The sequence below is a fragment of the Heterocephalus glaber genome, unplaced genomic scaffold (genome assembly GCF_053883595.1).
Source record: "Heterocephalus glaber isolate CG9 unplaced genomic scaffold, H.glaber_assembly_v1.0 deba00001744, whole genome shotgun sequence".
NCBI classification, from domain to species: domain Eukaryota; kingdom Metazoa; phylum Chordata; class Mammalia; order Rodentia; family Bathyergidae; genus Heterocephalus; species Heterocephalus glaber.
This window is the reverse complement of record NW_028258450.1, coordinates 5,010,948-5,023,859: the sequence shown is the minus strand read 5'-3', so window position 1 is coordinate 5,023,859 and position 12,912 is coordinate 5,010,948. Positions and strand designations below refer to the sequence as shown.

General features: G+C 56.1%; 2 protein-coding genes across 11 annotated transcripts; one reads left to right on the top strand and one right to left on the bottom strand.

The window, feature by feature from the left end:
* The first annotated feature begins 107 nt into the window (after positions 1-107).
* Mamstr (MEF2 activating motif and SAP domain containing transcriptional regulator) lies at positions 108-11,711 on the top strand. 10 transcript variants are annotated; one of them, XR_015447102.1, is made up of 10 exons: positions 108-793; positions 968-2,502; positions 3,026-3,165; positions 3,316-3,473; positions 3,736-3,838; positions 4,296-4,490; positions 4,794-4,973; positions 5,052-5,106; positions 5,258-7,990; positions 8,207-8,314. XR_015447102.1 is itself a non-coding variant. In XM_004866985.3 (10 exons), the coding sequence occupies exons 2-10, from the start codon at positions 1,316-1,318 to the stop codon at positions 5,536-5,538; spliced, it is 1,209 nt and encodes a 402-aa protein (XP_004867042.2). In that variant the 5' UTR covers positions 108-793; positions 968-1,315; the 3' UTR covers positions 5,539-8,314. The 10 variants fall into 10 exon arrangements, 9 of the variants coding, with proteins under 9 accessions (XP_004867042.2, XP_087056576.1, XP_087056573.1 ...); XM_004866985.3 differs by having other exon boundaries at positions 968-1,373; positions 2,464-2,502; positions 5,258-8,314; XM_087200450.1 differs by having other exon boundaries at positions 7,937-7,990.
* LOC110346053 (fucosyltransferase 2 (H blood group)) lies at positions 7,127-10,916 on the bottom strand. Its single transcript, XM_087200459.1, has one exon. The coding sequence runs from the start codon at positions 10,914-10,916 to the stop codon at positions 9,735-9,737; it is 1,182 nt and encodes a 393-aa protein (XP_087056585.1). The 3' UTR covers positions 7,127-9,734.
* Positions 11,712-12,912: the final 1,201 nt, after the last annotated feature.

Below are 12,912 nucleotides of genomic sequence, written 5' to 3'. Positions count from 1 at the left end.
AGAGATGATGAATTTTAAGGCACCGGGCTCTAGCCTAGAGTGTTGGGCCCCTGCCGAGCCGGCGGAGGTATTTATAGCCACGGGCTCAACTTGCCCTCTTGCATGAAATCCAACCCAGGAGCACTGGGCCCTCCCGCACAATCCTAAATGAGCTCCGCCGAATATGAGGCCCGTGGTCCTGCAGTGGGAAACAGCTGCCCCTCCCTGCCACCCCCAAACCCTATATCCAACCCTTTCCTCCCTCTGACCCAGGCATCTGGGTCCCCAGCTCCCTCCCATCCACACTTGCCTGCCTGCAGGGGACACACTGAATTCCAACAGCCCGTTCCTAGCACCTCCTCTCTCAGACCCGGCAGTCCATGCCCTCCTTTCTTAGACCCGGGGGGCCTGGGCCTCGGCTTTGAACTTTCCCCTCCCCTGAACTTGACTCCTGCTGCTGCGTCAGGGAAAGAGGGCGACAGGTGGCACCTGCCCGGCAGGGCTGGGACCCGACCACCTGCCGCTGCTGCTCACCAGCGCCCCTCTGCCCGCACCTGCTCCTGCCTGTCCGCCTGCTGTTGCCGCGCCCGACCCACAACCCCAGGAAGAGAGGAGGTGCGAGCTAGGACCCGAGGTTCGCCCCTCCCCTTCCCAGGCCCCAGGCGGGTTTCCTTTGTTCCCCGCCCCGCTGCTGGGCTCCCGGCGTCCCAGAAAAGGGCGTCTAAGGAGTCCCAGGCGGACAGGGCGGGGCCTGAGGTCTCAACCCGCAACGGAGACTCCGCCCACTTCAGCACAGCTGCGCCGATCCCACCTGGTGAGGAGCCCCGGGGTGGGAGGAGGGACCCCCTTACACCTAGGCGCCTCTCGGTCCCGGCCCCTTCTATAAGGGCCTGGTAGCTGATGCTCACCCATTCCCTTCGCACCTGCCTGGACGCTGGAGCCCTTCAACTTCTCGAGAACGCTCAGGCCCCCTTTCTCCTTTCAACAGAGGATCTTGGATTTGTCATCTCAGAGTACTGTGTTCCAGTCTTGAACTTCCGGTCCTTCAAGATACGGGGTCCAGGCCTCTCCGTCCCCTTTCAAAGCCCCAGAGGTCAAGGTTCCTAGTGGCCTCAGGAACAGGAGTCGTAGACCCCAGGTCTGCCAAATCCAACACTGGGGAGTTGAGGCCCCCAGTCCTCCTCCCTCAGACCCGGGACTCCAGGCAGAAGTCACAACAACTGCAGGCTACCCCCATCTCTAACTCTCAGGACCTTTCCTGATTTACTGGCTTTGATCTCGCTCTCTGTGGGGGCCGGGCCCTCTCCCCAGTCCAGGTCCCATTCCGGCCTAGGCGATGACCCTGGCGGCTTCCTCTCAGCGCTCCCAAATCATCCGATCCAAGTTCCGATCTGGTGAGAGGCCTCTCTGAAGGGTGGGCTGTGGCCCTGGGGTCCTGGGAATGCCACTCTGAGTGGCGAGAAGGACCTGTGAGGCTTGTGTTGCCCTCACAAAAGGCTCCTTGTGCATAAAGGAGTTCTCAGGAAAGAGTTGGGTCTTGGGGGATCATGATTGAGCACACGGCTAGCTGAGCAATGTGGGGTGGGGGCCAGACATGGGGTGCAGAAGGCCCGGGGCTGTGGAGGAACAAGGGCTTCAACTGATAGGGATGCAAAGCTGAGGACTGGAATGGGGTGAGGTGAGGGGACAATGAGCTATCAAAGCTTGGATGTGTCAAAGTTTTATGTTTTAGAGCCAGGTGTGGTGGCGCATGCCTGTCATTCCAGCGCTTGGAAGGCTGAGGCAGGAGGATTACCATGAGTTGGAGGCCAGCCTGGGCTACATAGTGAATTCAGGGCCAGCCTGGACTACATAGCAAGAGCCTGTCTCAAAAAAAAAAGTCATGTTTTAGATCCTAGGGTAGGAAGACTGTGGGTCAATTTCTGAGTAGGCAAACTGTACCTGTGTGTGCAAAGGAATGTGATTACATGCAAAGACATCATTCACTGAAGAACCGGGAGTGTGTGAAAAGGTACATGTGTATGGAAAAGAGTAGAAATATGCAACAGGAGATCCTTGTTCCGAGACTGAGCTGAACCCCAAGTGTGCAAAGCATGTGTTGTGTGGCTGGGTGGGTGCCAGGGTGTAGTGCATGTGGAGGATGGGTGCAAAGTTGGGTGTCAATGGGCCAGGCTGCAGCACTGGTGATTTGCCAGGTGTGGGGTGCACACGGCTCACATGGGGGCAGTGGAACGAGGGACAGGGCTGCCTCCCACCCACTGCACGCCCCTGGGTCCCAGCCCCGGAGCAGCCCTGGACCAAGTGCTGTGCTGGCAGGGAGTAGGCAAAGCCCAGGAAAGCAGCAGCGCTGCCCACTGCCCTCAGGGTGTGTAAGGGGGCTGGGCACATGTGTCTGCCAAGGACTGAGCCCCCAGCCACCCGGAGCCAGGCTTCAGGATGCTCCCGTCACCCCTTCCTCCTCCCACCACCCTCCTCCTTCCACAGTCCTCCAGCTTCGGATCCACAGACGGAATCAGGACCCAAGTGAGTGTGGGCCCTGAAAGGGAGGGCATGGTGGTCCCACCCCTCTGGGACACCCTGGAATCCTGGCAACAGATCCCTCACTGGTCCCTCAGCTCAGTCTCTATACATGGAAATCCCATGCTGTCCTTTCCCAGGGACCCAGTGGTCCAGGTCCCTGCCACCCCACCCCTAGGAGAGAGGCAGCCCAGGCTGTGCCTGCTCCAGACCTCTGAGACCCTCAATATACCTCCAGTGACCAAGGACAAAATTCCTGGCTTTTGTTTTGTTTTGTTTGCGATACAGTCTCTCTGTGTAGCCCAGGTTGGCCTGGAATTTGAGGTAATCCTCCTGCCTCAGCCTTCTGAGTGCTGGGATTATAGGCATGAGCCATGTGCCTTTCTTGAGAATGTGAAAATCCTCAGATCTGGAAGTCAGGGCACCCACCTGACCACTGCTCTCCCACACTGAGGGCCTGCCGCTCCTTTCCCTTCTCCCTGGCAGGCTTGCTGTGTGCAGGCCTCTCAGGGCCCTTCACTCTCTCCAGCCTCAGATCTGGATCCGTGGATCTCAGCCCCAGGCCTAGCTCTGGCCCCAGCCTTACCCTCTGCCCCAGCCCCTTTCCTCTTCGGCCCTGGGGTCCTGCTCCCTGATCCAGAGCGTTGCCCATGGCAACACCCACAGCAGGTGAGTCTGCCCTGAGGAGGTCACCCTGAGATCCAGCTGTGGTCCTTGTCCCTCTCAGGTGCCAGGCTGACCCGGAGCTTTGGACACAGCTCGGGTCCAACAAGGTGGGAACCGGTGCTGAAGCACAGGGCATCACATCTGCTTTTTCAGGAGCCGCCCAAGGTCTCCCCCCACTGGAGAGCGCCCAAGCCCCAAGCAACCTTCACCTACCACCAGTACAGGCCCCCAGAGCAGGGCTACAGAGCCAGGGGAGAGCCAAGGGGGCCACCTCCATGGGGTGGGACGAGCTCACGGCAGCCATCTCCTAGGTATGACTCATCTCTGCTCTCTGGATACCCCGATTTTCCATTCCCATCATTCAGAGTCCAAGACTCGGGGGGGCCAGGGTCTGGCTCCAAGTCCCCTCCTTTCCCAGACCCCACTGTCTCGGCTTCCAGCTCCTCTCCCTTCAGACATCTACCCCATGTGTTGCTCCCTCAGAGACCACACAATTCTTCACTCCTGCTTTCCCTGTCTTTGGGGACCCCCAAACCTGCCTCTCTAACCTGTGCCCCCCATGACTGTACCTAGGATGAAGCCCACACCCCTCACTCCCTCCCCACCAGGAGTCTCCAGCCCCTCGCCTTCTCCACACAGGTTGGAACTTCAGACCCTTAAACTGGAAGAGCTGACGGTGAGTTGGGGGGCACTTTTCCAGGCCAGTCTTTTCCTTCCATGAGGGCCAGACTCCTTGGGGGTAGGGGGAATGGAGGCACTAGAGACTGAAGCAAAGCCTTCACACTGGGCTATATTCCCCCCAGCCCTTTAAAATTATTTTTAGTTTTTATTTTGAGGCAGGGTCTTGCTAAGTCGCTAAGTATTCCAGGCTGGGTTCAAACTTGCCACCTTCCTGCCCCAGGCTCCCAGACTGTTGAGATTATAGGCGTGCACCCCTGGGCCCGGCACAGCGGCCTAGACCTCTAACCTGGGAGCCTCTGCCCCAAGGAAATCCAGGAGTTTGGATCCTCAGTCTTATTCTTGTAGAGTCCCGGGAGGCCGGACTCAGTCCCTCTCTGGTCGGTTTTCAAAGGTTTTGGCCCCGCCTGCGCCCGGAGGCCCCCAGTATTCCCTCCCTCTGTCCCTTTGCCCAGGTCTCAGAACTCCGGCAGCAGCTCCGCCTGAAGGGCCTCCCGGTATCAGGGACCAAGTCAATGCTCTTGGAGCGCATGCGCAGCGGCGCCCCACCCCGCGAGCTGCAGAAGCAGCGGCGCGAAGGAAACGCAGCCGACACTCCCTGGCCGCGTCTCAGACCCAAAGCCCTGGGAACCTCCCGGCGGCAGAGAGGGGTGAGGGCGGGGCTATGCGTTTGTGAACCAATGAAAACAAATAAAGCGGGATGGGGCGGGAAGTCGAAAAATGAGTAGCCAATGATATGGGGGGCATGACCCGGAGGTGAAATCAAGGTGAGGGGCGTGGTTAATAGGAGGATTTTAAGGGAAGAGAAGCCAATGAACGAATAGGGGGCGAGGCCAAAGGAAGAGTCAATGAATTGCCTCGTTAGGACTGGGGATGGAAGCTCAGATTGCGAGTGGGTGGGGTTAAGCCCCGTGTGTGTGGTTTACGGGACCTTGCTGGTTTCGCGGTTCCAGGTCAAAGCAAATCCCGCGCCTCCCAGGCCACCTCTTCCACATTCTGGGGATGCCGTGGTAACAGCCCCAGCTCCTGTTCCGACTCAGCCTCTGGCTCCAGTCCTGACACCTTCCTCAGCACCGGCCCCAGCGGATCTGACTTTGGAGGAGGAGCTGCAGGAAGCGATCCGGAGGGCACAGGTGAGGGTGTGGGCCCAGAGGGGTCTGGGCTCAGGCCCCGGGTGGGAGCCCCGTGTTCACTCCGTGTTGTTCCTACAGCTGCTTCCGAGCCGGGGTATCAATGACATCCTGGAGGATCAGGTGGATCCTGATGGTAGGAGCCGATCTCCTAGATTTGAGGGGGGTAGGGGCTGAGGTTCTGACTCCTGGGTGGGCTGGGGAACAGGACTCCGGAAAAGGAGAAATGCGATTTGGGGGACCGCGTCCCTGACTTCATGGGCTCACGCCCCATTCCTTCTCCTCAGACCTGCTGCCCCCCATCCCCCTGGACTTCCCCAGCTCCTTCGACGTCCTATCCCCCTCCCCGGACTCCGAAGGCCTCTCTGTTTTCTCCTCTTCGCTCCAGTCCCTGGTGAACTCCCCTTCCTCCTCTCCTGGGGCTCCTACAGAGGCCTTGGACTGGCTGGAGGCCCTGAGTGGGGGTCCTCCGCTGGGTTCTGGCCCCCCAGGCCCCAGCATCTTCTCTGTTGACTTATCTGAGTTTGGTGGTGCCCAGCTGTGGGACCTGCTGGAGGACCCGTGGTGATGGATTCTGGGGCATCCAGGGACTGAGAACTGGTTGTGGTGGAGGCCACAGAGAGACTCCCCTGGAGTACAGAGCAACCAACAGAGCCCCTCCTGCGGCAGACACAGAATCAAAGACAACCCCTGTGCCCACCTGTCCCAGAACTGCTGCTGCCACCCAGCCCACCACCTGGACTTTGCCTGCCTGGCTCACCTGTGATCTGGCTGTTTCCACAATTGCAATGGGGTGGGGACTCCTGTGCTGCTGGCCAGGCCAACATGCTGCTTGCTGCTTCCTTTGGAGGCCTCATGGGTGATTTCTCCCCAACCCGCACCCCCACATGATGGCTGCTTGTTGTCTGGGGAATCTGGAAGGTGGTTCTGGCTGTTTGGATGCAGGAGAAGGGCAGGGAGGAGTAAGGAAAACAAAGAGGGATCCAGGCTCCTGGGTTTTAGTTGGAGGCAAGAAGATGAGAAGTATCCTGTCTGAGGTCAGCTTTTTTTGGAAGCAGAGCCTGGGCAAGATTCAGGTGCCAGTGATTTGCTTCCAGGAGAAAGCACTAAGGGAGTAAAGGGAAGGGATGGCAAAAGGGAAGAAGAAGAAGAGCAAGCGTGCCCTCAGGTTGACCAGCCACCTCAGCCTGATCCTGGGAGGCACCAGGAACTGGCACTTTGTGTCTCCCCATCTGGGCTTATGATTATTGAAGGTGTAAAACAATAACCGGGGCCACTCACCATTGCGATGGTTGACTGGGCTCTACAGGGCGGTTCTGCAGTTCCACAGGGTGCTGACCAGAGATGCAGACTTCTGGGGCCCAGCTGGGCTGGGACATCCAAGGGGAGGACTCAGGTGTGTTGGGGACCTTGGCAGGGGTGCCTGGACTGCTCTTTCTCTGTGGAATGGCGCACTTCCCCTTTCCACATGGTCTCTCCAGCAGGATGTCTGGGCTTCTGTGGTACTATCACCAGCTGGCATGTGTGTGATGGAAATTAGACATGGCCTGATTCTTGAGCCTGCCCACAGCAGTCACCACTGTCCACCCTCTTCTTCAGGGCCTTCTCATCTGCTTCTATGGTGTTACCCACTGGCTGAGAGTTCTTGCTCAGATCGTATAGAAATCAAGAATTGGCAAGGTGCAGCTCTTTCTATGCTCATGGCCCTGGGCTTTAAATGCCAGTGGCTCTCAGCTCTGTAGGTGTTAGTGCCACCACCTCACCCCACCCCCGCAACTTGGAGCATGCAGTTACTACAGGCCATGGGAAGTTCTGGAATTGGCAGCTCCCAGCAACTCTTCATTGCTCTCTGGATGTCAGGCATCTGTGTTACCAGCTCTGTCCACTCTTGGTGCCAGCTGCCTTAGGTGTTACCTAAGGTAGCTTAGCAAGGGCTACTCAAGACAGAAAACAAGCTGGATGTGGTGGTGCACACCCGTAATCCCAGCATTTGGGAGGCTGAGGCAGGAGGATCACCGAGAATTCAAGGCCAGCCTGGGCTACATAGTTAGTTCAAGGCTGGCCTGAACTATATAGCAAGACACCCCCCCCCCCCCCGTCTCAAGCCAAAACAAAACAAAAACAAACAAACACACACAAAAACCACAGAAGGGAAGCACTGTCTGGAAGAGCTTTATCAGAACCCATGCTGCACAGAGAGGAGCAGTGCCCAGGCCACAGAGTTCCAGGCCAGCTCGAGCGACATAGCAAGACCTTGTCTCATAAAAACAACAAAACGTATTTCTCAGAGTGTCCGTGGGGCACATGGCGCCACTGTCCCTGGGCCACAAGACATTTGGGGCAGCCACAGAATAAAAGTGCCTTCTAGGAGAACACTGGACCCTCTCCCTGTCTCAGGATTCAGGGCTACCAAGAGTGAGCATTCCTAGGGGAGGGAGAGGAAGATGCCAGTGCCTTAAAGACTTGGCTTGGAACTGGCCCAATCATACATCTGCTGCTTTTCCTCAGGCTGAACCAGACTGAAGGGGGGGAGGGGACTACACATGTGGGCATATCAGAGTGGGCATTGATTGCCACTGTGCCCCCTGCAGTCCGCCATGAGCCATGAGTAACAGGAATCTGTGAGGGAGGGAGGAGAAGGAAGGGAGAAAGGACAGAAATGCTTAGGGATTTCCAGCCCAAGGACTGGCCTGGAGAGCAGGTCATAGGGTAAGCCATTTAGCAGCAGTGGCTTTGTGTATGTGTGTGTGTGTGTGTGTGTGTGTGTGTGTGTGTAAAACAGGGATTATAGGTGTGCACCATGCCTGGCTTTGTTTTTATTTTTTGAGGCTGCGTCTCACTGTAGTCCAGGCTGGCCTGGGACTCACTATGTAGCTGAGGCTATGTCCCCGAGTTGCCCAGCCTTCTCTCTCATTCTCCAGGAAGTTACCTATACTTCCCCTAATCTCGTTTCTCCTTCATGGCAGATGATGTGGTACATCCTGGCTTGGATGAATGTCATTTTTATCCTTGACCACCAGGTAAACCTCCTCTCTGATCCAATCACAGGATGGCTGCTTGTTGTAAGGTAACCTGAGTACACCCTTGTAACCCATCAGTGGAATCTCAGTCAATGACAGCAGCTGAAACTCCAGTCAGTCAGAGCCTGAAAGCTACCCAAACCTGCCCATGTAAGGCAAATAGGCCCAAAGCCAATCAGGTTGCTATTGACGGTCATTCCTTTTCTCTGGTTACAGATACCATCTGCACATGTAACAGTCTGGAGCAGTCTGAACCATCCTGGGCTGGAGTGCCACACCAATCTAGAATGTTTTTCCTGGCTAAGCAAACTTTGTTAAGTTTAACTGGTCTCAGTTTTTCTCTTCTTGTGGTACCCAGGATGGATCCCAGGGCTTCGTACTTGTGGAGCACATGCTCTACCACTGCCCCCCACCAAGCCCCATGCCCCACTCCCAGCTTTTAACAGGAAGTGAGTCAGGGGCATCCCTACTTCACTGTGTCCTCCTAGAGCCGACTCCAACTCCGAGCTACACCTGCCCTAGGCGGCCCCTCCCGTGGCCTTGGGGAAGTAGCCCCACGGTGGACGCCTGACTCCAGTGAAGGCGGTCAGGGTCTCTCTCTGGGAGGTGCAGCTGTGGCATAGTGACAGCTAGGCTCTGTCGGCTCCTGAAATGAGGCTGCTCCCACCACCACTGCCCTCCTGTTCAGTGCCACTGCCTGCTGGGAATATTACACAGGCATCCCACTTGCTGCTGGTTCGTTCCTACACGCCATGCTCCCCGTAGCTGGATGTGTCCACACAGCAGCTCGGATCACAGCACCCCCTGCTGCTAGAAGAGTTTCTGCTACCAGAACAGTTTCTGCTACCAGATAGGTGTGTGCCATGCTTATTTAAGGGAAGGCTAAAGAATATATATATATTTGAGACAAGGTCTCACTACATAGTTCAGGCCGGACTTGAACTCACTATGTAGCCCAGGCTGGCCTCGAACTCAATGAAATCTTTCTGCCTCAGCCTCCCAAGTGCTGGGATCACAGGCATGCACCACCATGCCTGACCTCTCAAGGGTTCTTGTATTGGTAGCTTGGTGTCAGTGTGGGGACCCTCCAGAGCTGGAGCCTCATGAGAAGTCTTTAGGTCAGGAGAGGTGCTGGGCTCAGAAGGGGTTAGCACTGCTCCTGGGGGACCCAGAGTTCTTGCAAGAAGGTCCAACAGGAAGAGCAGGCCTGGCCCTGTGCCCTGCTCTGCCCCTAGGATTGCTGTGTCTCCCTTGTGCTCCTGTCACTGTGATGCCAACTGTCCTGCGGTCCTCAGCAGACCTTTACAAATACCCAGCCTCAGAATGGAAAATGGAGGAATACATGTTTCCTCCATTCTTCAGAAGAACCCATGATAAGAATGAGGCTTAAAAAAAATTTTTTTTTTCTGCCTCTAAAAGAGGTTGCTCCTGCACTGAACATCTGGGTCTGTGGCAGCCCTTTGGGACCGCAAGGCACCAGGGCTAAGAGAAGACAACAGTGGCACAGCAAGCAGGCCAGTGGCAATAGGTCATCGATGATGCTGCTGAGCTGCTGGGCTGACTGACGCTGGATCTGGGCCACCTCAACCTGTTGTGGCAGGCGTGGGGATATGTTCTTTGGACCGTTGGCTCGACTTCTCTTACTTGAGCCCGGGTGTTCTCTTGCAAGGGGGAGAGGCCCTGTCTGTGCACGTGACCATGGGCCTGCAGGCCCGGGGAGGAAACTGCCCAGGACAGGCTGGCATCAGTGCTTGAGCAACGGGGACAGGTCAGCTGCAATGCCCACCCACTCCGGCAGGAAGGCCGCCTCGGGCTTGAAGACTCTGAGGAAGGGAGAGTCGGGCAGGGTGTAGTTAGCCAGGTAGACGGTGTCCCCACCCGCGAGGTAGGCGGCCCAGATCCCGAAGGTCCCGATGGTCATGACCGTGTGGTTGCACTGCGTGAGCAGCGCGAAGTCCCTGCCAGGCGAGCCCTCCACGCCGTCGCCCGCGAACACCACGTCCCCGCGGGAGGCGTTGATGTTCTCCCGGCACCAGGCCATGCCGTTGCTGGTGACCACGAAGACAGGGGCGGGGTAGCGAGCCCGGAACCAGTCCAGGGCCTGCTCCAGGTAGCCGCGGTCGGCCACCACGCCCTTCCACACGCGGGGCATGACGCGGACGTAGTCGCCGCGCCGCACGTGCACCCCCACGAAGGTGCGAGGCCGGGCGCCCCCCACGCGCAGCCCCTGCAGGAAGGCCTGGGCCTGGCGGCGCACGTGCTCGTGCAGGCTGAACTCGCGCAGGATCTCGGGCCGCAGGTGGTGGTAGAAGGTCCAGGAGCAGGGGTAGCCGGTGAGGCGCACGTAGCGGCCGCGGATGTGGCGGTAGCGCTCCTGCATCCAGTCGTCCAGGTGGTAGTTCTGCCACGGGACTGCGAGGCCCCTGTCGCCGTGCAGGACGGGGAGGCTGATGCGGAAGAGTGGGGCCAGCGTGCTGTGCATGCGCGCGGGGATGTAGGCGGGCCGGCCGTTCATCTTGGCCAGGGCGTACAGCGTGGCGTACTGGCCCATCTGGTTCCCCAGGCGGCCGATGGCGTTGATCGTCCACATGCCTTCCAGCTTCGGGGCCGCCAGCCTCTCACTTCCAGGCGGTGGCAGTGCTGACTGTAGCTTCTGTCCCTTCCGCCTGGGTTCAGTCTGCACCAGTCGCTGTTGCAGGTGGAAGAGGGTGGAAGTGATGAAGACGAAGAGGATGACGTGCGCCATGGGGAAGAAGAAGGAGCCCTGGGCTCTGGCCATGGCTGTGGGGAGGGAAGGCATGGCGTCAGCTCCGGAAGCCAGGCAGGCCAGGGCTGGTGACCAGGGCCACCCGCTGTGTGCACCAACATGGGCGGGTGCGCGTGAGTGTTTCCTCTGAGCTTGTGTGTAAACAGTGGGTGCATCCATGGGTGGATACGTGCAGATATGTCTCCCGTCTTTCTTTGTACTGGGGATTGAATCCAGGGCCTTCACACTGAGCTACATCTCCACCCCTTTTTTGAGATAGGGTCTTGCTAAGTCACTATGTTGCCCATGCTAGGCTGGAATTTTCGATCCTCCTGCCTCACCCTCCCAGAGTGCTGGGATTATAGGACTGCGCTACATGCCTGGCTCGGGTGTGTGTTTATGCAGGTATGTATAGATGTTATGTTCATATATGGTGTGTCATAACTTTTCTCAGTACTGGAGATCGAACTCAGGACCTTGTGCTGGCAAGGCAGGTAAGGCGGCACGGAGCTAAATCCCCAGCCCTCATATGTGGTGAGTATGCATTGTGTATGTGTGTGTCTATACATGGTGTATATTTATGGTGAAATTGTGTGCATAGAAATGGATGTGTATGTTGCAGCATATGAATGTGGATCTATCATGTATATGTGTGAGTGTATAATGTATTAGTGGTTGTGAACACAAGGCAATGTGTATATCAGTGTGTGTATATATGAGTACAAATACCCCTTGATTTATGAGGGGTCACATTCTAATAAATCCACTATAAGTTGAAAATGTTATACATCAAAAATGTATTTAGCCAGGCATGTAATGCACATCATTAATGGGGAGGCTGAAGCAGGAAGACTTCAAGTTTGAGCCCAGCCTGGGCACCTTACATCACCCTGTCTCAGGCCAGGCATGGTGGCACATGTCTGAAATCCCAGCACTTGGGAGGCTGAGGCAGGAGGATTGCTGTGAGCTTGAGGCCAGCCTGAGCTACATAGTGAGTTCAAGGCCAGCCTGAACTGCATAGCAAGACCGTGTCTCAAAATAAAACAGAAAAAGCTGGGCATGTAGTTCAGTGGTAGGCCCAGCATGCACATTGCCCCGTGTTTAATCCCTATACCAAAAAAAGAATCACTTCTCGGCCTTTTGGCTAAGATCAAGTGCAAAAAAAGAATGAAAAAAATCATTGAATACACCCAGCCTACCAAACATCATAGTTTGGCAACACAGCACCCTAGAGTACAGGCTGTTTACCTTCATGGTCACGGAGTGCTCATTGCAAGAGTCTGATAGTGCACAGTGCTTAGCTGGGGAAAGATCAAAATTCGGAATTTGCAGTATGGTTTCTACTGAATATGTGTGGCTTTTGAACTATTGTAAAGTCCAAAAAATTGTAACCATTGTAAATCAGGAACCTTCTCTATATACACTGTTTTTTGGGGGTGTGGTTTTGGTTTGGTTTGGTTTGGTACTGGGAATCAAACTCAAGGACTCTCACTTGCCGGGCAGGCACTGTACCACTGAGCTACATTTCCCAGCCCTACATTGTTTAAATGTGTGTCTTGCCAAACATGGTGGCTCATGCCTGTGATCCCAGCATTCTGGGAGGCTGGGGAAGCAGGAGGATGGCAAGTTCCAGCCCACCCTGGGCAACTTAGTGACTTAGCAAAAGGGGCTGAGGATGTAGCTACATTGAAAGTCCTGGGTTCATTCCTCAGTATTGAAAAAAAATGTGTGTGTCACTAGACCGTGAGTGTGTGTACGTGGTGAGTGCATGTTTGTCTGCTGTTCCACTTGGGACCTGGGTTCTAGACATGTCCACATGTACTGAAGCAATGCTTTTTTTGTTGTTTTTTTTGGTACCAGGGATCAAACTCAGGACCTTGCACTTGTGAGGCAGGAGGCAGAACCACTGAGCTACATTCCCAGTCCCTGACATGTCCACATGTGGCATGCCTGGCTATATCCCCTTTGGAAGGAAACTTCCTGGCTGTCATGGACTCAACCACCTCACCTGTTTACCTTCTGGTCACAGCCAGTTGAACTACAGATGGACACATGGCTCCTGGTGGCCTTGTTCATTGGCTATGGCCTATGACAACTGTAAGCTGGCTCTAAAGGATGAAGAAGAAAACTTCAATCCTGGCCAAGACATCCCCAAGCACTGCCTTCTCTTTGGGTA

Coding starts and splice junctions, on each gene's coding strand:
- LOC110346053 (XM_087200459.1), bottom strand. CDS start 10,916: ATGGATGCACCCACTGTTTACACACAAGCTCAGAGGAAACACTCACGC.
- Mamstr (XM_087200445.1), top strand. CDS start 2,073: ATGTGTTGTGTGGCTGGGTGGGTGCCAGGGTGTAGTGCATGTGGAGGA. Junction 4,491..4,793: donor CCTCCCGGCGGCAGAGAGGG/GTGAGGGCGGGG, acceptor TCGCGGTTCCAG/GTCAAAGCAAATCCCGCGCC. Junction 5,107..5,257: donor GGATCAGGTGGATCCTGATG/GTAGGAGCCGAT, acceptor CCTTCTCCTCAG/ACCTGCTGCCCCCCATCCCC.